This window comes from Hyla sarda, chromosome 3 (genome assembly GCF_029499605.1).
Source record: "Hyla sarda isolate aHylSar1 chromosome 3, aHylSar1.hap1, whole genome shotgun sequence".
Taxonomy (NCBI): domain Eukaryota; kingdom Metazoa; phylum Chordata; class Amphibia; order Anura; family Hylidae; genus Hyla; species Hyla sarda.
This window is the reverse complement of record NC_079191.1, coordinates 178,270,850-178,298,821: the sequence shown is the minus strand read 5'-3', so window position 1 is coordinate 178,298,821 and position 27,972 is coordinate 178,270,850. Positions and strand designations below refer to the sequence as shown.

At 47.4% G+C, this 27,972-nt stretch overlaps 1 protein-coding gene across 1 annotated transcript in view; it reads right to left on the bottom strand.

Annotated features, from left to right (window-relative positions):
• The window catches only part of LOC130361921 (matrix metalloproteinase-23-like), a 78,920-nt gene that overhangs the window by 27,743 nt on the left and 23,205 nt on the right, over positions 1-27,972 (bottom strand). The window contains exon 5 of the mRNA XM_056565613.1: positions 1,217-1,381. Coding sequence (XP_056421588.1) covers positions 1,217-1,381 — 165 coding nt within the window. The remainder of the gene's footprint in view (positions 1-1,216; positions 1,382-27,972) is intronic.

Sequence of the window (27,972 nt, the reverse complement as noted above, 5' to 3'; positions counted from 1 at the left end):
AGGTTAACGGCCGGGATCAAAGGTTTCTTTGTCTGTGCCATCCCCATGACATACATAAATGTACATGATGTAGGCGTCATAAAAGACAATCTGTAACATACAAGTACGTCATGACATGGTACAGGTTTTAAAGCAGAAATATAGCTATATATTTTTTGCACATATAATACTAACTCGCCAGCATGTTTTTAGCAGTGTAATTTGTTTCATCCCAACTCAGTTACTGTACATCCATACATTTATTAATCTTTTCATTGCGTACACCTGCATCATGGTATCCTACTCTAGCTATCCAAAGCTTGCTCTCCTGTTTAGACAGGAAGTCAGTCTCTCCTGTGTCTGACTTCCTATGAATTACAGAAATACATTGCCACTTATCAAATCCCTCCTTGGTAGCTTTCAGACATCTCTCCGCTTCCCATCAGACTCCACCCTCCTTGATCCTCTGTATCTACTTCCATGCAGAGTGGTGACAATTATATAATTTCTGCATTATCTAAGGATCCATGAGTGCAGTTATATAGTAGATGAGTTTCAAAACTTCGCTATATTTTACTTCCTGAATCTACTGAACTTGCATCACAGAGGGATACACTAAAGACTCTGCAGTGTGACATAGGGGACAGAGGATTTGTGTCTCTAATTTATCACTGATCTTAGATAGGACAAAGCATGTACAGTGACAAGACGAATCTGGAAAGCCAGAGGCATTATGGGAAATGGTGGCTTTGTTAACAGAACTATTTTAAAGGGGAAGAAGGAAGGATGGCAACCCATAAATATAAGCTAAATACACAAGAGCCTCATTATTTAATAAAAGCCTATGCTGTACTATAGAGGCAAAATTATTGCTGAACAGCACTTCTATATGTTACACATCCACACTTTCCATCGTGTGTAGTATGCTATTGTGGCAGTTCTAGTCTGCTGCAGGCATCCCCCATTGTATGCATTTTATGCTGGGGATTGTCCTTAGCAACGGACCACAAGCGCAGGATCTGCTCCCCCAGCATAAATACACAAATGCATTTGGGGTTGAGCATTTCCTGCCATTTGAAACCACATTTTTTTCTTGTTGAACCGCACTTGACTGACACTCTCAGGTTTACTTATGGCCAGGACATAGAAAGATCTAAAAAAAAAAAAATATATATATATAAAAAGAATACAACCCTAACAGATCTTTATGATACATGACACAGAAATAAACAGTTACCATAGAGATGCTGGATTGCTAAAATATCATCTCGTGCCAAGCGCCGAGTCCGAGTATATGTAGCATTAGGATGCATCAGTGCCAAGACATCCCTGGAGTGCCATAAACCAAGAGCATGACCAATCTCATGTGCTGCCACCTGCACCAGATCATTATACCACACGCCTGTTGGGTGGAAAAGAAAAGTGTTATAGATGATACAATACAGAAATAAGAAGGTAAGTAGACTACATAACTGATGCAGTATTAATGAACAGGAATAATACTAAAGGCAAAATTATTTAAGAACAGAAATAAATAAGCAAGAAAATATTTTCAGTGATACATGTTTTAAATATCAATTTTTCTTGATATTTTCTCCATAGTACTAGGACATAAATATCTGTTATATAGATCTATATTATGTTTTTTTTGTTTACCATATTTTTATTGTGCCTTTCATTGACACTCATTTTAAACTGTTACTTAATACATATATCAATATCCAGATTTTGCATAATGTTTGTAACGAGCAACAGAACCATCTTGAGATATTTAAGAACAAAATCAAAGATAAAAAACGCAAAAAGTATATTAGAGACTTTACAAATTTTGCTAACGACGTGGTGTATACCTATCGTGGTCATAACAACAACAATCCACAAAATAGATCGTACCATCCAGCACAGCCTAATATAAGACGTACCAATATTTCTGAATCGGAAAGCTCAGGGACTGAAGGTTTCTGTCTGATACGGGCAATACACAACGACCTTACCAAAAGAGAAAGACTAAAAGCCATAGGTTTAGACAATCCCAGGCTAAACGACCCGCTCCACAATGAGTGCTCTCACAGCAGAGAGCACTACCACCAAATCAGACGACATGCCAAATCTTGGGCCCCAGTTCCTTTCAGGCGCCAAATTCACAGCGATCTGGTCCACCATCTTCTCTTGTTTTTTCAGCATCCAATACTACACCTGGACAGGGCAACTTGACTCAATCGACAACCAACTACATGGGCAATGCAGCACCAGGCACTGCTCCAATAAGAGCAGGGCCTGGGGGCTCCCAAAAGAGCATGAATGTACCTGTCACACAAGCACCATTTTCACAAATGAACACGATCCCCACTCAGTCTTTTTTAGGAGTACTTCCCTCACTATTTCCACCACCGGCACTTTTCTGACACCTTGAGATGATGGTGTCATCAACACCCCTCTGACACCACGAGGTGATGATACTACTCGTCAGGTGACGAATGGATCACTTCAGATTTCCAATATCTCTAATTACAAATTAAATGAAGCTGAAGAGTCACTGCTTAGTAGGGGTTTGTCATTTACCCCAGTACCTAGATTTGATCATTTCCATTGGGTGAAGGATATTAAATTGTTTGCACGCAAACTAGCACTTCACAAATGGCATGCACAAAGGGACACCGATTCACCAGCACAATTGCAACAAGATGAAACAGTCAGACACACCTTATATGAACTATTGATGGAAAGTGAGGGAGTAGGTCTACCTTTCGAAGCGCCTCGAATAGACTTGAAACCAAAATCTAAAATCACACCATCTTTCTCCCAATATCCGAATATTGAGATATAAATCAAGATCCAACCAAAAAGAGGACTGGTTAATTCCACCTTGGAGAAAGATGAAGAAAGAACATTGATGTCCCTAAAAAACAACAAATCCATTGTCATACAGTCCAATGACAAGGGTGGCAATGTAGTAGTGATGAACAGAGGAGATTATGTCAATATGGTAATGGACCTGCTGTCAGATACAACCAAGTATGAATAGTTACCCTTGGATCCTACTACAAAATATCTAGAAGAATACAAGAACCTGTTACTGCCTGCTAGAGAGACAAGCCTGATCTCCGAAGATGAATATAAAGCCATGTTCAATGCCCGTCCCACCATTGCCACTTTTTACACACTCCCCAAAATGCACAAATTCACGGTTCCTATTAGGGGGAGACCTATAGTCTCGTGTAATGATTGCTTAACACAGGGTGGTAGCTTGTATATTGATCACGTCCTTTCTCCTTTTGTCACGGCACTCCCTTCCTATTTGCGTGACACTAAAGACACTGTTCTTAAGCTGACAGACAATACAGTAACTGACACTACTATACTCACAAGCCTAGATGTCGAAAACCTTTACAGCAATATACGACACAAACTAGGCCTAGAAGCTGTCACTAAGTATGTATATATTTTTTTCAACTGTAAATTTTTATTGAAGATTTTCCAAGACAAAAGGTAAAACAACACAAGATACATAATAGGGCAATGTGTAAGTCAAATAAATACCTAGGAAATAGAAAAAAAAAAACAGGTAGTAAAAACATCTAAGCAAGTGCAAAAATATCGCTGACTGCATACACAACTTTCAGTTATTGCGTAGATGAGAAAAATCTCCTGGGTTAATCCCAAAAGGCCCTTCATTGGGCACCTACAAACAGAGAAATACAAATCTCCACCAGACATAACCAACACGGACAACAACAGGACAACAGAGAGAGGACATGGGGGGGAGGGGGGAGCGAAAGGATCGGGCATAAGGAAGAAAAAGGAATGAAGTGTCAGAGGAAGTGGGAGAGCTAAGGAGGCTGCCTATCCAGAAACCTATCCCAGGGCTCCCTTACAGAAAGAAAAAGAGGTAGAGAGTTACTGAGAGAGGCAGTAACATATTCAAGAGAACATATTTCCCGTATTCTCGCCACCAGATCAGTCTCTGAGGGGGGAAGGGTCAGTTTCCAGCATTTTGCAATGAGGGTCTTGGCATGAACAATTTAAATGGCCATTTGGGTAAGATTGGAGTGGAAAGGTATAATAAGTAGACCCAGGGATCCAAGGAGACCCTAGCGCCCAGGACTTCCACGACCAGTCGCATCACCACATCCCAATATGGAGCAATGATAGGACAGGACCAAAATATGTGAAAGACCGTACCCAACCACACCCAGCTGTTGCTAAATATTTAAGCACAAAGAGCACCCTATTTCAGGAACACAATTATTTTGTTTTGACTTTACTTAAATTTATACTCACTCTCAACTATTTCCTTTTCAATGGCACTTACTAACACCAGACACAGGGCACCGCTATGGGGGCTTCTTGTGCACCTAATTATGCAAATCTTTTCTTAGGGTGGTGGGAGAGCACTTTTGTTTTTTCTGATGAGTTTTGTTTGTACACGGAGCACATTTTATTCTTTGGACGATGTATAGATGACGTCCTGATTCGGTGGGATGGGTCACCTGAGCTTTTTAATGATTTTGTGGACAAATTGAATCATAACAACATAGGGATGATTTTCACTTCGGAGACTGGAGGGAGGTCCATACATTTTTTGGACCTTAGTATCTATATTGATGGTCAGAATCATATACAGATATTTTTCGCAAACCAACGTCTACGAATTCGCTCCTGCACTGTGGTAGTTGCCATCCGGGTTCTCTTAAAAGGAGTATCCCGGTAGGCAAATACCTCAGGGCGAGGAGGAATTGCTCTGAAGAAGCTAATTTTCTACGTGGGAGCTCTAATCTCTTTCAGAGATTTAGGCAGAGGGGATATCCCCGTAAACACCTTAAAAGAGCCTTCCACAAAGCCTGTCACTCTGACAGAAATCAGTTATTAACAGAGGCGAGACAAATTGACACCTGTAAAAAGGTAAGATGTATTGGTACATATGATGGAAAAACTGACCAAGTGATGTCTATATTAAGACGTCACTGGCATCTATTGTCACGAGATACAGATCTACTGCCAGTGATAGTTATAAAACCGAGTGTAACTTTTCGGAAAGGACCGAATCTTAAGGATCAACTAGTTCACAGCCACTTACAAAATAAACAAAGATAAAGTACGTGGCTTACAAACCAGACAGTGGGCACATACATATAGTTTCTGTCAAAATATTAAGAAGACAAAAGAGATAGTCAATCCGGTTGACCAACGAACCTACCAAATCAGACAGTTCATTAATTGCGTTTTGCGCAATGTGGTTTATTTTGCCAAATGTTCCTGTCCCAAATTTTATGTAGGCAACACCACACAGGAATTACGCCGGAGGATCTCGCAACATCTGAGCAATATCAGGACCAGAACTGATACTCCTCTGGCTAGGCATATTCATGCCAATCACAAGAACTAAAATTTGTTGGTTTAAGCCAACTCAAATTGGGCCCCAGGAAGGGGAATATTGAGACCAGGCTTCTACAGGAGGAGGCCAAATGGATCTGGTGTTTACATAGTCAATCACCACAAGGCTTCAATGAGGGTTTTTCTTTTTCGGCTTTCCTTTGATTAACCAGTATATTTGTTTATTTTGGTTTTTCGTGATACTCATGATTTTCCTTTAGTCACCAACAAATAAGGGCTTGAGGCAGAATGTATTTTTAATTTATCCCTATTATAGTAGTCATCATGACATTATTTGTCCTTTGAATGTGAGGTGGTGTTATTGAAACCATATTATTTGACTGATTTATGTGGCCCCACTTTGCTCCACCCACCTTATACAAGGTACCATACAAGGGACATCTCCTAATATACGGTATAGGAACTTAGCAATCAAGCAGCTTCCTATGGGAGAGCTACATTAGCTACTAGACAGTATTCTGTATGGTACACAAGCTCTTTGATGGTGTATATGAGCTACTATCTGAACATCTTTATAGCACACAAACCTTTTTATAGCATATATCTGATATCATTTGAATATTTGAACCTCTGAACAGTTAGACTGGCTCAAGTGGGGTTAAAAGATACTTACCTCAATATTAATCTATCGAAGTGGATATCAGAAGAAAATTAATATTATCCTACTAGCTCACTATTTTAGTACCAATGAGCTTGGTACCACATACACTGTCTCCGCTATTTCCCTCGTGATGGCTAAGTGCTAACACCTGCGCAGAAGGGAATACGATGTGTTTCCAGGCAAAGTCCTGTTTTTTCAGTATTGCGCATGCGCTTAATGAGTGCATGCGCATGGGATGTAGAGATGCACGGAGGCTAAGTCCTGGGATTGCCACATAGCACATGCGCGTAGCCCATTAGATGATAATGGACGCCATCTGATGATACTGAATGTAAGATGGGCAGTCAAATGTGACATCAGTATCGGGATGCAATGTGATTGGTACCCGTTTGTAAGTACACAGGTGAATGCTAGGAATATCAAAACATCATTGCTGCCTGCTTTACTCTGTTTGTTATGGGACATTTGATTTGAAAATATGCATGAAAAATACCCCCGCCGCCATTTTGCCCATAGCCATTGCCACTATTGTCTCTTGAAAACGCTATGGTAGCGGAGAAACATGTAGAAGCTGGCAAAAGAGTTGCATTTTAAGCGATACCTGACTGGCCAAGTTTAGTGCGGTCACTGCAGGACCATAAATGTTTTCTAGGGAGTGATCACTCCCAATACCCACTATATTTGAATTCACTGGCCAGCTGATGATCAGTTTTAATCTTTTTTGTTGGAAATTATTGATTTTACATTACACAATAAAAGTGAAGTTTTAGGGGTTACACATATTGAGGTTTTTTTTTTACCCCGGGCTACGGCCCAGGGGTTTGGATAATTGTTGTTGTGGGCCCCCTGTTTCCCCAGGGTAAGCTTGTTTGAGCAACAGATGTGAACCACTGTGCTACTGAACTGGTTTGGCTTTGAGCCATGTGTGGAATGAATTATAGTTAGGGCAGTATGGGTTTCAGCCCCTATTATAATTGCCTCAGATTCCTAGGTGAGTAAGAGCTGCTTTCAACTGTATAGGCACACATACAACTGAAAGCTGTCAGTGTAGGCCGCAGGCAGCATCAGGCCGGCAGCTTACACTGAGAACAGACCATGATCTTCTCCTGACTCAGTGCAGGCGCTGATGATGTCAGTGAGTTCTATAAGCACAGAGATGAAATAACAAAAAGGCTTTAATTTTGTCCATAGACTTTAACCCCTTAATGAAGCAGCAATTTTTCCATTTTTGCGCTTTCATGTTTTCCTCCTTGCCTTTTAAAATCCATAACTCTTTCAATTTTCAGTAGAAAGAGAGAAGTACTCATGCCGCTGTACAGAGCACTGGTGAGACCTTACTTGGAGTATTGTGAGCAGTACTGGAGGCTGTATCTCCAAAAGGATTTAGATATTCTAGAGAGAGTTCAGAAAAGAGCTACTAAACTAGCACATGGATTGCAGGATAAAACTTACCAGGAAAGGTTAAAGGACCTTATCATGTATAGCTTGGAAGAAAGAAGAGACAGAGGGGATATGATACAGACTTTTAAATACATAAAGGGAATCAACACAGTAAAGGATAAGGGCATATTTAAAAGAAAAACTACCACATGAGGACATAGTTTTAAATGAGAGGTATAAAGGTTTAAAGAGTACCTATCATCAAATAAGCTGTCCCTAATCCCTCCCCCCAATCTGTCCCTGACTCTCGCTGACTCTATCCCTGTCTATATTTTTACCCAAAATCCCATATAAATACCTTTTTTTAGATCCCCTGTGGCTGCTCAGCCTCCTGCCATGAGGAAGGGGGCGTGGCCCGACAGGCTTGACGTCATCTGAAGCCTGTCGGTCCGCACTTCCGCCCTTCTCCCTCTTCAACATCAGAGTGTAAGGGTACGTTCACACGCGTGGATTTTCAGGCACATGTAAAGCCAGCATAGATAACAATAGATCTCACCGGCAAGGTGAGTTAGTGCAGCAGCATTGCGGGACTTGTACGCTCTGTGTCCCGAAGCAGTCATTCATTGTCCCGTAGTAGCGCAGCAGCATGTCGGGACTGATGTTGTCTGTGTCCCGACGTGCTGCCTTGCTACTACGGGACAATGAATGACTGCTTCGGGACACAGAGTGCACAAGACCCGATCCTCGTCTGTGCTGCCCTGCGCTACACTAACATTTGGCCAGATGAAGCGGCTGGCCATGTCAGGAGTGCCCGTGCTGCAGGCACAGTGCTTGCTCCTGCCTGTCTGATTGACAGGCACTGTGCTCTTCAGTGTTCGGCTTCGCTGAGATTTCGGACTCATGCTGCCAGGCCGGCATAAGTCCGAACTCTATGCACCGGGACATGTAGGGAGACCCCTAGTGGTCGTTTTGTGGTCGTTTTTTTTAAATAAAGATACATTTTTGTTAATCACATGTAATTAGAAAGTTGTTTCTAATTACATGTGATTAACAAAATATAAAAAGTTTTTTTGGAGACAGGTACGTTTTAAAAGTAATATCAGGAAGTATTACTTTACTGAGAGTAGTGGATGCATGGAATAGCCTTCCTTCAGAAGTGGTCACAGCAAATACAGTAAAGGAGTTTGAACATGCATGGGATAAGCATAAGGCTATCCTTCATATAAGATAGGGCCAGGGACTATTGATAGGATTCAGATTATTGGGCAGACTAGATGGGCCAAAAGGTTCTTATCTGCCGACACGTTCTATGTTTCTATCATCTATAGGGCTTGTTGTTTGCTGGACTAATTGTATTTTGTAATGATATCACACATTTACCACAAAATGTATGGTGAAGCCCCAAAAAATATTTGTGGGGTGAAATTGAAAAAAATGAACAGTTCTCAACTACCTCAAGCTAACTACTCCTAACACCCCTCCTACCCTTAAAAACTATTTTAGAGCTTTAAAAAGCTGTGTATCATACCTTTCTTCTTGCTCGCATAGTGCAATTTCCCAGCAGGAGAAAGTGGGCGTTTCCCAGCAGGCATGACATCATTGAAGTCGCTGGGGGACAACTTCTGCCCTCACATGGTTGCAGCATTGTGATGAATAGAAGACCTCAGGCTCTGTGTATGTTTCAGTCTGTGCAGATTTCAGTGAGGCTCTCCTTCAGCTGTCAGTCTGTGTGGCTTTCACTTTCTGTGCAGCCGACAATTAAGCTCAGTGCAGAGAAACACTTCCTGAGTTCGGACTCCTGCCAGGCTGGGAGGAGACCAAACTCATTGCATTAATTGTGACTTGGAAGAGAACAGAGCCACCTAGTGGCCATTTTATATATTATATGTTAAACATATTCATGTTGATAATTTTAAAGGGGTATTCAGGATTTTTTTTTTATTTGACTATGCTACATGGCTGTAAAGTTATTGTGGTCCATAATATAGTGTCTGAACCTGTGTGTGATGGTGGTGTCCAGCCGTAGCGCAGGTGTTACAGTACCCCCCTTTGGTCTCCAGAGAGTTCCCCATTACATGAGACCAGGGGGTTTCTGGAATGGGCAAATGCTGTAAAGAACTTACAGGCTTCTGTTGTGGAGTCTTTTGTCTTCTAAGGTGACCAACTGGCAAGGAAGAATGTCCCAAATTTAAGGCTTGAGTTTAACAAGCACAGAAGATATCCCAAGAGGAACAAGACAGTGATCTTGGCAATATTGCCCCCAACAAGTGATTTCACCAGATTTCCAAGTTGTGGAGAATGGCGTTGAAGCCAAGAAAGACAAAGAAGTAGCTCCGAAGTACAATGTGGTAGCACATAGAACAAAATTTTTTGGAAATTGCACCTTACAGTTCAGATTTTGTCAATTAACAGAAGAGATGTAGAAGGGCTTAGCAAGACGAGACACTGGAAGACGATGTTTAAGGACCTGGGAGGCACCAATGAAGATACCAGTGGAACCGGAGTCCAAAAGAGCAGAAGCGATGAAAGACGTCTTGGCAGAGGAAAATACTTGAACCGGGGAGGTCAAGTGAGGAGAGGTAATATTAACATCTAGGGAAGCCACTCCTACTTGTCCAAGTTGAGAACGTTCTCCCAGACACGGAGGATGTATAGAACAGTCTTTGAGAAAGTTCTCCGGACTGGCACAATATAGGCACAAATTCTCATTGCGTAGACATGATTTTACCTGCTGCGTTAGGTGAAAACGGTCCACTTCCATAGCCTCTTCGGCAAGAGGCAAAATAGAGAGTAGGGGTGGATGTTAGAACATGGGGGCCAGACGATGTAAACGCCGTGTTCGGGCAGGTTCTTTTTCCAAAGGATGTTCCTCCTGCCTTTCGGCAAAATGAACATCAATTCGAGGGGCTAAATGGATAAGTTCGCTTAGGTTAGCCGGAGAATCACGTGTAGTGAGAGCATCCTTGATTCAAGAGGAAAGTCCTTTTTTAAAGGTAGCACACAAGGCCTCGTCGTTCCAAGAAAGTTCAGAGGCAAGAGTGCGGAACTGAACCACGTTGTCGCCAACAGAGGAGCTCCCCTGGCAGAGGTTCTTTTGAGCCGTCTCGGCAGAGGAGTCTCGCGTGGGTTCTTCAAATGCATTGTGGAATTCTGCAAGTAAGGCTGACAGGTTCAAGGAGACCGGATCTCTACCATCCCAGATCAGGGGCGGACACAGACAGCAGAGGGCCCCTGTGCAAGGAATGTGCCTGGGCCCCCCCCCCCCCAGCACTGTGCCCCCTCATGTACCTAGACCCCACCGGAGGGCCTCCACTTACCCCGCGCGTGTAGTGTCGCCACTTGCCTATTTCACCACAGGTGGATGGAACGGCTCCTGAGGTGGGCTCCGGGTGGCCCCTGTCCCTCTCAGTGTGCGGCCCAGTGAGTACTCCCCCAGGTCAGCCTGACCCGTATCTAGCTGGGAGGCAGAGGGCAGTGCTCCCCTTTACATTCGCACCCCTGGACTTAGCACGACACCCCTTTGCACCCCCTGGTTCCTTGGCTTTTTATCCTTAGTGATAGAAGTGACTTACAGGCAGGGCCAGACTGGGACCAAAAATAGGCCCAGGCATTTTAAAATAAACAGCCCATTTTTATGGTGGGGGTCTGACTCATGGGACCCCCACCAATCACCTTGGTTCAAGTGGCTCCCCAGATGTTGGAAAGCTGCAACTCCCATCATGTCTGAAGTGACTACAGCTGATGGGACAGTCAGGAGACTACACAATGATATCAGTGACTACAGCTCTGATGGGACAGTTAGGAAAATACACAATGATATCACTGACCTGAGTGACGTCTTCTCTGTTGTCTTTACTTTTCTTCTTCATCTGGTCCAGACACCAGGATTTCTTCCATCTTCTCTGCAGAGTCTGACACCTGGACATCATTGGTTCCTTAATTTGTCAGTAGATCCTCATCCTCTGTATGATGACAATAATCATTATAACCTGTACCCCCTGAATCTAATACTGCCAACCACTGTACCCCTGAATATAATACTGCCAACCACTGTACCCCTGAATATAATACTGCCAACCACTGTACCCCTGAATATAATACTGCCAACCACTGTACCCCTGAATATAATACTGCCAACCACTGTACCCCTGAATATAATACTGCCAACCACTGTACCCCTGAATATAATACTGCCAACCACTGTACCCCCGAATATAATACTGCCAACTACTGTACCCCCTGAATACTGCAAAATACTGTACCCCTGAATATATTACTGCCAACCACTGTACTCCCTGAATACTGCCAACCACTGTACCCCTGAATATAATACTGCCAACCCCTGTACCCCTGAATATAATACTGCCAACCACTGTACCCCTGAATATAATACTGCCAACCACTGTACCCCCGAATATAATACTGCCAACTACTGTACCCCCTGAATACTGCCAAATACTGTACCCCTGAATATAATACTGCCAATCACTGTACTCCATGAATATAATACTGCCAACCACTGTACCCCCTGAATATAATACTGCCAACCACTGTGCCCCCTGAATACTGCCAACCACTGTACCCCGGAATATAATACTGCCAAATACTGTACCCCTGAATATAATACTGCCAACCACTGTACCCCTGAATATAATACTGCCAACCACTGTACCCCTGAATATAATACTGCCAACCACTGTACCCCTGAATATAATACTGCCAACCACTGTACCCCTGAATATAATACTGCCTACCACTGTACCCCTGAATATAATACTGCCAACCACTGTACCCCTGAATATAATACTGCCAACCACTGTACCCCCGAATATAATACTGCCAACTACTGTACCCCCTGAATACTGCCAAATACTGTACCCCTGAATATAATACTGCCAATCACTGTACTCCATGAATATAATACTGCCAACCACTTTACCCCCTGAATATAATACTGCCAACCACTGTACCCCCTGAATACTGCCAACCACTGTACCCCGGAATATAATACTGCCAAATACTGTACCCCTGAATATAATACTGCCAATCACTGTACTCCATGAATACAATACTGCCAACCACTATACACCACTGAATCACCCCATACACCCCATGCACTCCATCCTCAGTCTCCTCATCACCCCATACACCCCACGCAACCCATCCTCAGTCTCCTCATCACCCCCATACACCCCACGCACTCCATCCTCAGTCTCATCCCCCCATACACCCCACGCAACCCATCCTCAGTCTCCTTATCTCCCCCATACACCCCACTAACCCCATCCTCAGTCTCATCCCCCCATACACCCCACGCAACCCATCCTCAGTCTAATCATCACCCCCATATACCCCGCACAACCCATCCTCGGTCTCCTCATCACCCCATACACCCCATCCTCAGTCTCCTCATCACCCCATACACCCCATCCTCAGTCTTCTCATCACCCCATGCACTCCATCCTCAGTCTCCTCATCACCCCATGCACTCCATCCTCAGTCTCCTCATCACCCCATGCACTCCATCCTCAGTCTCCTCATCACCCCATGCACTCCATCCTCAGTCTCCTCCTCACCCCATGCACTCCATCCTCAGTCTCGTCCTCACCCCATGCACTCCATCCTCAGTCTCCTCCTCACCCCATGCACTCCATCCTCATTCTCCTCCTCACCCCATGCACTCCATCCTCAGTCTCCTCATCACCCCATGCACTCCATCCTCAGTCTCCTCATCACCCCATGCACCCCATCCTCAGTCTCCTCATCACCCCATACACCCCATCCTCAGTCTCCTCATCACCCCCATACACCCCATGCACTCCATCCTCAGTCTCCTCATCACCCCATCCTCAGTCTCCTCATCACCCCCATACACCCCATGCACTTCATCCTCAGTCTCCTCATCACCCCATACACCCCATGCACTCCATTCTCAGTCTCCTCATCACCCCATGCACTCCATCCTCAGTCTCCTCATCACCCCCATACACCCCATGCACTCCATCCTCAGTCTCCTCATCACCCCATGCACTCCATCCTCAGTCTCCTCATCACCCCCATACACCCCAAGCACTCCATCCTCAGTCTCCTCATCACCCCATGCACTCCATCCTCAGTCTCCTCATCACCCCCATACACCCCATCCTCAGTCTCCTCATCACCCCCATACACCCCATCCTCAGTCTCCTCATCACCGCATACACCCCACGCACTCCATCCTCAGTCTTTTCATCACCCCCATACACCCCATGCACTCCCTCCTCAGTCTCCTCATCACCCCCATACACCCCATGCACTCCATCCTCAGTCTCCTCATCACCCCATGCACTCCATCCTCAGTCTCCTCATCACCCCCATACACCCCACGCACTCCATCCTCAGTCTCCTCATCACCCCCATACACCCCATGCACTCCATCCTCAGTCTCCTCATCACCCCCATACACCCCATGCACTCCATCCTCAGTCTCCTCATCGCCCCCATACACCCCATGCACTCAATCCTCAGTCTCCTCATCACCCCCATTCACCCCCATTCACCCCATGCACTCCATCCTCAGTCTCCTCATCACCCCCATACACCCCATGCACTCCATCCTCAGTCTCCTCATCACCCCCATACACCCCATGCACTCCATCCTCAGTCTCCTCATCACCCCCATACACCCCATGCACTCCATCCTCAGTCTCCTCATCACCCCATGCACTCCATCCTCAGTCTCCTCATCACCCCATGCACTCCATCCTCAGTCTCCTCATCACCCCATGCACTCCATCCTCAGTCTCCTCATCACCCCATGCACTCCATCCTCAGTCTCCTCATCACCCCATGCACTCCATCCTCAGTCTCCTCCTCACCCCATGCACTCCATCCTCAGTCTCCTCATCGCCCCATGCACTCCATCCTCAGTCTCCTCATCACCCCATGCACTCCATCCTCAGTCTCCTCATCACCCCATGCACTCCATCCTCAGTCTCCTCATCACCCCATGCACTCCATCCTCAGTCTCCTCATCACCCCATACACCCCATGCACTCCATCCTCAGTCTCCTCATCACCCCATACACCCCATCCTCAGTCTCCTCATCACCCCCATACTCCCCATGCACTCCATCCTCAGTCTCCTCATCACCCCATACACCCCATCCTCAGTCTCCTCATCACCCCCATACACACCATCCTCAGTCTCCCCATACACCCCATGCACTCCATCCTCAGTCTCCCCATACACCCCATGCACTCCATCCTCAGTCTCATCACCCCATGCACTCCATCCTCAGTCTCCTCATCACCCCATACACCCCATCCTCAGTCTCCTCATCACCCCATGCACCCCATGCACTCCATCCTCAGTCTCCTCATCACCCCCATACACCCCACGCACCCCATCCTCAGTCTCCTCATCACCCCCATACACCCCACGCACTCCATCCTCAGTCTCCTCATCACCCCTATACACTCCATCATCAGTCTCCTCATTACCCCCATACACCCCACGCACCCCATCCTCAGTCTCATCCCCCCATATACCCCATGCACTCCATCCTCAGTCTCCTCATCACCCCATACACCCCATGCACTCCATCCTCAGTCTCCTCATCACCCCATACACCCCATGCACTCCATCCTCAGTCTCCTCATCACCCCATACACCCCATGCACTCCATCCTCAGTCTCCTCATCACCCCATACACCCCATGCACTCCATCCTCAGTCTCCTCATCACCTCATATACCTTAAGCACCTCATCATTATTACACAGCTGACACCCCCCCAGTCCTTCTCATCAACATTAAACCCCCTAATCACTACACCCCTGACCCCCCTTCTGGTCCTCCTTATCAACACAAAGCTCTCCCAGACCCCCAATCCTCCTTATCATTACACCACCAACCTCTTCAACACCCCTCCTGTCCTCTTCATCATTTCAATCCCCTCCCCAACCCCCCACCGCCCTGCACCCGACCGTCGCTCTCCTCACCTTATCTTCTCAGCGATGCGGCCGTGTGAGGCGGGAGGGTTTGCTGCTCCTGTCGCTTCTGCCGGGGTCAGAGGCCATGACACGTGACGTCAGGGGCTTGGAACAGACGTGCGTGCCTGCGCGGGGCACGTCTGTTCCCATCAGCCCCTGGCCTGTCCGTCTCGCCCGGCCGGTTTAAAGGTAAATTACTGCTGTCAGCGGCAGGTCCGGGACCTGTTGCTGCAGCATAGAGTATGAAGTACTGGCAGGGGGCCCTGCAGGGGCCCAGAGTGTGAGGCCCAGGCTGTGACCTGGGCTACTAGGTGGGCCCCCTAACACGCTGGGCCTCTGTGCAGCCGAACCGGCTGAACAAGTGATATGTCCGCCCCTGTCCCAGATAGGAGTAGCCCAGGCCAAAGCTTTTCCAGACAGTAGACTGAACACAAACGCCACTTTAGCAAGCTCTGTCGGGAACAGATACGCCATGAGTTCAGGATGGATAGAACACTGTGTCACAAAACATCTACACAGCTTGGGATCTCCGTCAAACTTTGAAGGCAAGGACAAACAAAACTTGGTCTCGGAGGAAGCTGCAAACACAGGAGGAAGCTCAGGAACAGGTGGCTGCTGCTGTTGCTGTTGTTGCTGCTGAGTGGCAAGAAGCTGTTGCATCATGGCTGAGAGTTGATTCAGTTGTTGCGCCTGACGGGCTAACTGCTGCGATTGTTGAGCCACGACAGTGAGAAGATCCGAGACATCTGGCAAAGGCCCCCCCAGTGGGATCAATGGCCGGATCTTACTGTAACGGGTCACGGCAGGGGGAGGATCCTCTGGGCCTGTATGGATGATGATGTGAGCCGTGCCAGGGAGCGGAGATTAAGCTGCCACTGGTTTTCACTAGAGCCCGCCGCAAAGTGGGATGGTCTTGCTGCGGCAGGCGGCACCCAGGTCGCTACCTCTGGCACGACTCATACACACAGGTAGCTGGGAGGCGGCTTGGCACAGAAGGAGACTGGCAGGAAGTGGCAAGATGGCAGAAGGTGAGGGCAGGTAACAAAGGTGCAGGGTAGGTAAGGTAGAAAGGAACAGGTACACGGTAACAGGGACACAGGACTTTCACTATGGCACTAGGCAACCAAAGATCCGTCCGGTAACCAAGGGAGGTATTTAAGGTCAGGGGACAGGTGTAGACAGTTGATTAATTGAGCACTATCCCTTTAGGTGAAAGAGCTCCAGTGCTCCCACGCCCTAGGAGGCGGGGGCACGCGCGCCGGGGAAGATGGCGGAAGATAAGGGAGGTGAGTGACGGGCTGCAATTCGTATGCGGGTGCGTCCCGCAATGCGAATCCCAGCCCCGCTGGCAGCGGGGACATAAGCAGAGAGCGCTCACGGCTGGCGTGTCCAGCCAGAGCGCAGGTGTTACAATTATTCAATATGACATGCAGATTACAGGCATTGCTATTAGAATCACTGCTGCAGAGCGTCGATGTGGCAGCAGAGGGACCATATGATGTAAAAAATGAAGAGGATAAACAGATTTTTTTCATGTAATTTTTCTTTAATTTAATTAGAATATATTAACATTTTTTGAGTACCCATTCTGGTGAGCATCGAGCTGGCGGTCCTCTGCCAGGCGAGATATCACCTGTTTCAGCCCCTGCCTCTCAGTGCCCCCCTGACTATGAAAGTGTGAATGTTTCATTTAATCAGTTATGGTTCATTGTTTTTGCTCCAAGCTGTTTCATTGGATTCTTGTGATAATTCCACAGGTAATATGACGTCGACGACCATGGGGCCTCAGTCTTGAAAAGATTACATAGATTTTTTTTTTATTAAAATTTAAGATTTATATTAGATTCCAAAGTTTAATGTCCCGGTGTTTACTTTGAACTAATACTGTATGACTACAAAACCCAATCTAACAAGTAGTCACATGGCAGCACAATGACAGAGCCTAAAGGTGGCAGCAGCATGAGGAGACTATAATCTGGCAGAATGACACAGCCTGGAACTGGAATTTAAGGGAATGTCCCAGGCCCAGCAGGATCACTAAACCATATAGTTGCTGAATGACACAGCCTGGATCAGGCAGCAGCATGAGTAGACACCAGGGCTTCACAATCCCTAAGTTTAAAAGATGAATTTTAAAAATGAAATTGAAGAATTATGTTAGATAGTGCTACCATAAAATATTTGTAGGTAATGTCCCAGGCCCAGCAGCATCAGTAAACCATATATTAGCTGAATGACACAGCCTGGAGGTGGCGAAAGCATGAGGAGACCATATAGTGTCTGAATGGCACAGCCTGGAGTTGGCTGAAGCATGAGGAGACCATATAGTGTCTGAATGGCACAGTCTGGAGGTGGCTGAAGCATGAGGAGACCATATAGTGTCTGAGTGGCACAGTCTGGAGTTGGCAGAAGCATCAGGAGACCATATAGTGTCTGAATAGCACAGCCTAGAGGTGGCTGAAGCATGAGGAGACCATATGGTGTCTGAATGGCACAGCCTGGAGTTGGCAGAAGCATAAGGAGACAATTGAAATTTAAGATTTTGAAATCTAAAATTTTGAAATTGAAATTTAGGATTTTGAAATTGAAATTTTAGCTAACACTCCCAAGTTTTAGTGTCCCGGGCCCCGGCGTGTGGGTACAAAGGACCAAATTTAACAAGGAGTCACATGTCAAATGGCAGTACAATGACAGAGCCTGGAGGTGGCATCAGTATGAGGAGACCATATAGTGGCTGAATGACCGCCTGGCGTTTGTGGCAGCATAAGGAGACCATATAGTGTCTGATTGGCACAGCCTGGAGGGGGCTGAAGCATGAGGAGAGACCATATAGTGGATGAATGGCACAGCCTGGAGTTTGTGGCAGCATGAGGAGACCATTGAAATTTAAGATTTTGAAATTGATATGTCCCGGGCCCCGGTGTGTGGTTACAAATGACCAAATCTAACAAGGAGTCACATGTCAGCACAATAACAGAGCCTGGAGGTGGCATCAGTATGAGGAGTATACAAACACAAAAATTGCAACGGCACATTTTATCAAAATTTTTATATATATATATATATTTTTGTAAAGGCTCTCAGCGCACTTTTTGATCAGAACGTGTCCCCATCCGCCACGTGGAGGTGGCCATTTTCGGATGGTCCCTTACATACATTATGAGTCTAATACTCACAACTCTCACCTCTGCTGTGCATATAGCCTCTTGACTGGGTGACATGCTAGATCAACCATCAATTTAAACATTTAAACTCCCTCCTGGGAAAAGGGGGAGGGGTGCATGGCTGGAAAGGGTGCCATTCCCTCAAAGTAGCATACAACAAAAAACACAAATAGCCAACACAACTACATGATACACTAGTGCATGCTGCTGTGGCAAATGCAAAGTATACAAACACAAAAATTGCAGCGGCACATTTTATCAAAAATGTTTTTTTTTTTTTTAAAGGCTCTCAGCGCACTTTTTGATCAAAACGTGTCCCCCATCCGCCCACATTTTATCAACATTTTTTTTTGATCAGTATGAGGAGACCATGTAGTGACTAAATGACCGTCTGGAGTTTGTGACAGCATGAGGAGACCATATAATGTCTGAATTGCACAGCCTGGAGGTGGCTGAAGCATGAGGAGACCATATAGTATCTGAATTGCACAGCCTGGAGGTGGCTGAAGCATGAGGAGACCATATAGTGGCTGAATGGCACACCCTGGAGTTTGTGGCAGCATGAGGAGACCATATAGTGTCTGAATGGCAAAGCCTGGAGTTTGTGGCTGCATGAGGAGACCATTTAGTGGCTGAATGGCACAGCCTGGAGGTGGCAGGAGCAGCCTCAGGAGTCCTGAAAGTAACCCGGTGATAGAATGGTATGGTGGGTGGCAATACCAGTACCCAGTGACGAAGGTGGGTGAAAAAAGGTCTGATGTGGAGGAATGTTTGTAACTGGGGAGCAGTGCCGTAAAATCTGTTTGGCACTATCCTTATTTGTGAAGTGTTGGTGTGGAACCATGGTCAACCTACTCTGATGCATCAGGCATCGGTGGGTGGAAATCCTTGCTGATCCATACCTGATTCATCTTCACAAAGGTCAGTCTCTCCACATTTTTTGTGGACAGACGAGTTCTCCTTGGGGTGACTATGGCCCCCGCCACACTAAACACCCGCTCTGATGGCACACTACTGGCTGGGCAGGACAGCTTTTCCAGGGCAAACTCTGCTAGTTGCGGCCAAAAATCAAGTTTGGCTACCCAGAAGTCCAGTGGATCTTCAAGGTGTGTTGGCATGGGCATGTCAAGGTATGCCACCACTTGCTGGTTCAGGTCCTGCTCCAGATCTACCTGCTGCTGAACTATGCAGGTGAAGAAAGGTACTCATCAGCGACTGTAGACTCAGGCTGCTGCTGATGGAGCTGGTACTGCTCCTGCCACCCCACCCTCCCCAGCAGCCATGGCAGGGGAAGGTGAGCGCAGGGGGCCCCCTGATTCAGACCTGCAAGCATGCATCATGCCACTTGTGCAAGTGACTCGGAGGGACTCCCTGCCTCCATCTCCACTGCAAACTGCCATGGTGTGTCTGGGTCTTCTGTCTCGCCTTCCTCATAACCCTCTAGCTCCTCTGGCTGCTACTGCTCCTCCTCTCTTGTCAGATTACTAGAAAAACCGCCCATTTGGTGAAACCTAAACTGTGCTCTACTGTGCCCCTCCTCCTCCTCCTCCAGTTCAGCCTCCACAGGGCTCATGTGGCCATGAGATGTAGGTGCCACATCTCCAGTGCTCTGACCAGCCATCATTTCCAACACGTGTTGTAAGAAATGAAGCAGTGGAATGACGTTGTTCATCCCGTAACCCTGGCAACTTACTAATAATGTGGTTTCCTCAAAGGGCCAGAGCAAACGGCAGGTGTCACGTATGAGCTGCCACTGGTTCACATTGAAGTTACACAGGGGAGTAGCCCTATACGCTTGGATCATCAAGAAATCGGTGGTGGCTTTTCTCTGTTCGTACAGTCGGTCCAACATATGGAGGGTGGAATTCCAATGTGTGGCAACGTCACAAATCAGACTATGTTGGGGGATACCGTTCTGACGCTGCAGCTCAAGGAAGGTGTGCTTTGCGGCATACACCGCCGTGCCCTGCACACATGGTATGCTGAAGGGCCACTGAGACTTGTATGGGCAGTGGAAGCTGAGGACACGGTTGAGGATGAGGAGGCAGAATCGCACACTGTCACAGGACCAACAGCCTGAGATTGTGGAGGAGGAAGCAGCATGACCTGTCCAAGTTACTGTTGTGGCTGTGCAGGAACCACATTCACCCAGTGAGCCGTAAAGGACAGGTATTGTTCCTGACCATAGTTACAGCTCCAGACGTCAGTGCTGCCGTGCACTTTGGTACACATCGACAGGCTCAAGGACTGGCCCACCTTCTCTACCACAAAATTGTGCAGGGCTGGTACTGCCTTCTTCGCAAAGAAATGATGGCTTTGCACTCTCCACCTCGGCTCGGCACAAGCCATCAGTTCTCTGAAAGGTGCAGAGTCCACCACTTAAAAAGGGAGGGACTACAGCACCAGCAACTTAGAGAGAAGCACATTCAGCTTCTGCGCCGTTGGATGAGTGGGCACATACTGTTGTCTCTTGGACATGGCTTTGCCAATGGATTGTTGGCAGAATGACTGACTCAAAGTAGAGGGAGCAGGAACATCTGGAATGACAGAAGGAGGGTATGACACACAGCTCCCTTTGGCTGAGGTGGTGGAGCCTTGGCTGGCTTAAAGAGGGAGCGACGTGCCACTGGGTGATGAAGCAGGCTGGACCACTACATCGGAGCCACGGTTCTCCGAGGCCACTTTATGGTGACGCAACATATGTTGACGCAGGGCCGTGGTGCCAACATTGGGACCCTGGCCACGCTTCAACTTCTGCCGACATATCTTGCATGTGGCTATGTTAACCTCCTCCGAATGCTTGATGAAAATCTGCCACACTGCCGAGTAGCTGATTTTCCCACCAACAGTCTGCACTAATTGACTGCTACTGCCGCCGTCTCCAGGAACCCCTGTTTCACTACCTCCTGGGAAGGTAGGCTACCGCAAAGCAGGTGGTCTCCCCCAGGCACGTTTGGCTCCAGAATTTCCACTTCTGCCACCATGCTGACTGCCAACCATGCTACCACCTTGCTGGCTCACCTGCTGCCTCACAGGAAACCTGAAAATCTCTTCTCCTGATGATGATGAAGCCCCTTCTGCAGTGGCGTTGCTAGGGTTGGTGTCACCCGGTGCGGTAGAAAATGGTGTCACCCCCATACCTCCCCCCTCCCCCCAGTAAGTTTTTAGCCTGTTGTGACAGAAACCACTGTTGTAGCGCATTGTGAGAAATTCCAGTATAATAATCAGATATACCAGTTGCCACAGAATGGGAAAGTGTTAAAGAAGTTTTCACCATTTAAATATACAGCTCCCAGAATTACTTAAAGGGGTACTCCACTGGAAAACATTTACTTTTATATCAACTGGTGCCAGAAAGTTAAACAGATTTTTAAATTACTTCTATTTAAAATCTTAATACTTACAGTACTTAAAAGCTGGTGTATGCTCCCCAGGAAGTTGCGTAGTTCTTTCCAATCTGACCACAGTGCTATTTGCTGACACCTCTGTCCATGTCAGGAACTGTCCAGAGCAGGATAGGTTTGCTATGGGGATTTGCTCCTACTATGGACAGTTCTTGACATGGACAGAGGTGTCAGCACAGAGCACTGTGGTCAGACAGAAAAGAAATTAAAAAAGAAAATAACTTCCTGTGAATCGCTTATACAGCAGCTAATAAGTACTGGAAGGATTAAGATTTTTAAATAGAAGTAATTTACTAATCTGTTTAACTTTGTAGCACCAGTTGATTAAAAAAAATGTTTTTCAGTAGAGTACCCCTTTATGCAGTGGTGAGGTTATGCTGGGAGTTGTAGTTTCACTGACCATAACTGTAGAACTGACAAGCGACTACAGCTCTGATAGGACACAGAGAGGAGAATACACAATGATATCAGTGACGTCTTCTCTATAGTCTTCCCTTATCTAATTCAGATGGTACATACCGCCTGGTAGAGCTAAAACTTCTGTCTGTAGAATGTGACGCCCAGACGTCTCCTCACTATGTCAGCGCATTCTCATCCTCTATATGAAAACAATTATTATTATAAACCTGCCAGACACTGTATCCTCTAAATATAATACTACTATACACTATACTCTTTGATTATAAACCTTCCATACACCATACCCACTGAATATAATACCACACACTGTACATTCTGAATATAATACCAACACATACTGTACACTCTGAATATAAATCTGCCACATACTGTACCCCTGAATAATACTATCACATACTGTACCCTCTGAATATAATACTACCATATACTGTACCCTCTGAATATAAATCTGCCACATACTGTACCCCTGAATATAATACTATCACATACTGTACCCCTGAATATAATACTATCACATACTGTACCCTCTGAATATAATACCAACACATACTGTACACTCTGAATATATTACTACCACCCACTGCGCCCTCTGAATATAATACTTAGAGATGAGCAAACTACAGTAAATTCAACTCGTCACAAACTTCTCGGCTCGGCAGTACATAGCTTTTCCTGCATAAATTAGTTCAGCTTTCAGGTGCTCCCGTGGGCTGGAAAAGGTGGATATTGTCCGAGGAGAATCTTTCCTATGAATGTATCCACCTTTTCCAGCCCACCGGAGCACCTGAAGGCTGAACTAATTTACGCAGGATAAGTCATCAACTGCTGAGCCGACAAGTTCATGACGAATCGAATTTACTGTAAGTTCGCTCATCTCTAATAATACTACCACAAACTGCGCCCTCTGAATATAATACTACCACCCACTGTGCCCTCTGAATATAACACTACCACAAACTGCGCCCTCTGAATATAACGTTGCCATACAGTGCACCCTCTGAATATAATACCACAACCGCAGTAACAACCCTCAACATCCGTCAGCTGATGCTATTACCACGGGAGGGGGGTATTGGTGGTGTTGCTAGTGGATGATCGGGGTGCTACTACTGGGGGGGGGGTGTTGCTGAAGGATGATGAGGGTGCTACTGGCCATCCCCCCTGGCAGTATCACCCCCATCATCCATCGGCAGGATCATCCTCCTGGCAGGAGCACCGCCATCATCCACCATCAGGATCTGCTGATGGAGGTGCTGCTGGGGGGGGGGGGTAGTTGCTGGCGGATGATGAGGGTGCTACTGCCAGGGGGGGGAGCATTAGGTAGGCAGCAGTTCCCCCACATTAGGTAGGTAGCAGTTTCCCCACATTAGGTAGCATCTTTACCCCACATTAGGCAGCATAGATTCCCCACATTTGGTACCAGTTTCCCCACATTAGGTAGGTACCAGTTACCCCACATTAGGTAGCAATTTCCCCATATTAGGTAGCACAGATTCCCCACATTAGGTAGCAGTTTCCCCACATTCGGTAGCACAGATTCCCCACATTAGCTAGCATAGACTCCCCACATTAGGTAGCATAGACTTCGCACATTAGGTATCATATACTCCGCACATTAGGTAGCATATACTCCGCACATTAGGTAGCATAGACTCCCCACATTAGGCCGCATAGACTCCCCACATTAGGCCGCAGGTTCCCCACAATGCGTCAAAGTCTCACACACACACACACACATGCACACACACAAAAAAAAAAAACACATACAACACAGAGAGACACACACACAAACACACACAGTCAGAGAGACACACACTCACAGACAGACACACAGAGTCACACAGTCACACACACACAGAGTCACACACACACACACACAGAGTCACACAAATACACAGAGTCACACACACAGAGAGTCACACAAACACACACACACAGAGTCACACACACGAACATAGATAGAGACAGACACACACACTCACCCATCCAGCGCAGCGATCCTTCTCACCGGGCGCAATGCGAGTGACGTAACTGACGTCCCCCTGCGCGGCCATGCGGTGTGACGTCAGGACGGCGCTGACGTGGGAGCGGAGGCCGGGCACAGTACTGGTGAAGGTGAGGGGGGGGGGTCGTGATTATCGACGGGCGCACTGAAAGGGGGGGGGGGGGTTGCTAACAGACGGGCGCACCGCACACACAGCACAGGGGGTGTGCTGACGGATGGGAGGCCGGTCGGGCACATAGGGGGGTGTCAGTGTAGCTGGGGAGGGGGTGTGGGTGCTGCGGAGCATCTTGGTGTCACCCCATTAGGTTGGTGTCACCCGGTGCGGGCCGCACCCCCCGCACCCGGGTTGCAACGCCACTGCCCTTCTGCACCCGGCTTCCAATTGTGATTGGCTTCATCATCATCATCAACAAGTGTCTGCAAGTCACTTATGTCCTCCTCAGGTTCCTCAACAGTGTCTGCTTCAGGACCCTGAATACTGGCAACACCGCCTCCCATGTCACTCTCCTCATCACTACTTGCCCGCCTAGCGGAGGAAGCGGCGGATGTCTCCTCCACTTCTTGGCTGGGCAGTAGCTGCTGATTGTCCTCTATTAAATCGTCCTCACTTAATAGTGGAGCTGAACCCACAGCATAAGATACATCTTTAGGGGAGGGAACAGCATAGGACAGAGGCAATGGGAGGACAGGGACTGCTCCCGGGCCATGCCAACTGAGGGTGGTGTCTGAGGAACCCACCGACTGTTGACTGGGGGTATCAGAAGTCACTTGTAATGAAGTGGATAACCGTGTTAACCTATTGATGACGGCAGATGGGTTGCTGGTCGAGACATGACCGCTATCTGATACCGGCAGCTCAGGCCTCTCGCTGTGACTCCTGCTGCCACTCGCCCCTAGTCTGCTGCGACCTCTGCCTGATGAATATAGGCCTCTGCCACTCCTCTATGCACATCCTGGCACTTCTCTGCCTGACATACTTGAGGGGAGTACAATATGCTTCACTATGCTTGAAACAATATTTGTCTAGAACAGCAGCAGATGTGTACTTTTGGCTGTCCTTTCACAATATCTAGGAAATATAAGACGGGAAAAAAGAAAAAAAGAGGACAGCGCCTCGTGTAATTCCGTGAGACTAATGGTTCCATAGATATTAGGGTGGAAGAATGCTCACCTTAGGTGAACCTTGGGTTCATGCATATAACCCCTTCCGTGTTGGGGTACATCGGTGTGATCCGGAGCTGCAGCCCGCTGATACGGCCGATGTCCTCGAGGGGGTCGGCAAGTGCAGTAGGAATATGCGTGAAGAAAAAAGGTTTGCGATGGCGCTGCTCAATCTGGTCAAATTCAGAGGTGTCCAGATGTAAAGGGTATCAATTTTTATGGACACAAAATATAAAAGGACAGGACATTACAAAGTACAAGTACGACGCAGTTCGGGCGTAAACTCTCCCTTTGTCAATTGTGGAAAATGGTTGTCTGATGTGGTGGGGTCAGGGCTAGGTTTATGTACAGTTAAATTTGGCACCAGAGGTGAGGTCAGAGGTGACAAGGGTGGTCGTATTGAGTGGGCAGCACCAGGGTTTATATAGATCTTTTGAAGAATATTTGGTAAAGGACTCCACGTATTGTGTAAATCCATGAGTAAGCACATATTCAAAGGACCTGTGTCACGATGCCGGCTGGCAGGTAGTGGACCCTCTGTGCCAGAGAGGGATTGGCGTGGACCGTGCTAGTGGACCGGTTCTAAGCCACTACTGGTTTTCACCAGAGCCCGCCGCAAAGCGGGATGGTCTTGCTGCGGCGGTAGTGACCAGGTCGTATCCACTAGCAACGGCTCACCTCTCTGGCTGCTGAAGATAGGCGCGGTACAAGGGAGTAGGCAGAAGCAAGGTCGGACGTAGCAGAAGGTCGGGGCAGGCAGCAAGGATCGTAGTCAGGGGCAACGGCAGAAGGTCTGGAAACACAGGCAAGGAACACACAAGGAACGCTTTCACTGGCACTAAGGCAACAAGATCCGGCAAGGGAGTGCAAGGGAAGTGAGGTAATATAGGGAAGTGCACAGGTGAAAACCCTAATTGGAACCACTGCGCCAATCAGCGGCGCAGTGGCCCTTTAAATCGCAGAGACCCGGCGCGCGCGCGCCCTAGGGAGCGGGGCCGCGCGCGCCGGGACAGAACAGACGGGGAGCGAGTCAGGTAGGGGAGCCGGGGTGCGCATCGCGAGCGGGCGCTACCCGCATCGCGAATCGCATCCCGGCTGGCAGCAGGATCGCAGCGCCCCGGGTCAGAGGACGTGACCGGAGCGCTGCAGCGGAGGGAGTGAAGCGAGCGCTCCGGGGAGGAGCGGGGACCCGGAGCGCTCGGCGTAACAGTACCCCCCCCCTTGGGTCTCCCCCTCTTCTTGGAGCCTGAGAACCTGAGGAGCAGACTTTTGTCAAGGATGTTGTCCTCAGGTTCCCAGGATCTCTCTTCAGGACCACAACCCTCCCAGTCTACTAAAAATAAATTTTTCCCTCTGACCTTTTTGGCAGCCAAAATTTCCTTGACCGAGAAGACGTCCGAGGAGCCGGAAACAGGAGTGGGAGGAACAGATTTGGGAGAAAAACGGTTGAGGATGAGTGGTTTGAGAAGAGAGACGTGAAAGGCATTAGGGATACGAAGAGAAGGAGGAAGAAGAAGTTTATAAGAGACAGGATTAATTTGACACAAAATTTTGAAAGGACCAAGATAGCGTGGTCCCAACTTGTAGCTAGGGACACGGAAGCGGACATATTTAGCGGAGAGCCATACCTTGTCTCCAGGGGAAAAAACGGGGGGAGCTCTTCTTTTCTTATCCGCGAACCTCTTCATGCGTGAAGAAGCCTGTAAGAGAGAATTTTGGGTCTCTCTCCATATAATGGAAAGGTCACGAGAAATTTCATCCACAGCGGGCAGACCAGAGGGCAAGGGGGTAGGGAGGGGGGGAAGAGGGTGACGGCCGTACACCACGAAAAATGGGGATTTGGAGGAAGATTCAGAGACCCTGAAGTTATACGAAAATTCGGCCCATGGAAGGAGATCTGCCCAGTCATCCTGGCGGGAGGAAACAAAATGTCGCAAATAATCACCCAGGATCTGGTTAATTCTTTCTACTTGTCCATTGGACTGGGGATGATATGCAGAGGAAAAATTTAATTTAATCTTGAGTTGTTTACAGAGAGCCCTCCAGAATTTAGACACGAATTGGACCCCTCTATCCGAGACAATCTGCGTAGGCAACCCGTGAAGACGAAAAATGTGTACAAAAAATTGTTTAGCCAACTGAGGCGCAGAAGGAAGACCAGGAAGAGGGATGAAATGTGCCATTTTGGAGAATCGATCAACGACCACCCAAATAACGGTGTTGCCACGGGAAGGGGGTAAATCAGTAATAAAATCCATACCAATCAGAGACCAAGGCTGTTCGGGGACAGGCAGAGGATGAAGAAAACCAGCGGGCTTCTGGCGAGGAGTCTTATCCCGGGCACAGATAGTGCAGGCTCGCACAAAGTCCCCAACATCCGTCTCCAGAGTCGGCCACCAATAGAAGCGGGAGATGAGTTGCACAGATTTCTTGATGCCCGCATGACCTGCGAGATGGGAGGAGTGACCCCATTTGAGGATTCCGAGGCGTTG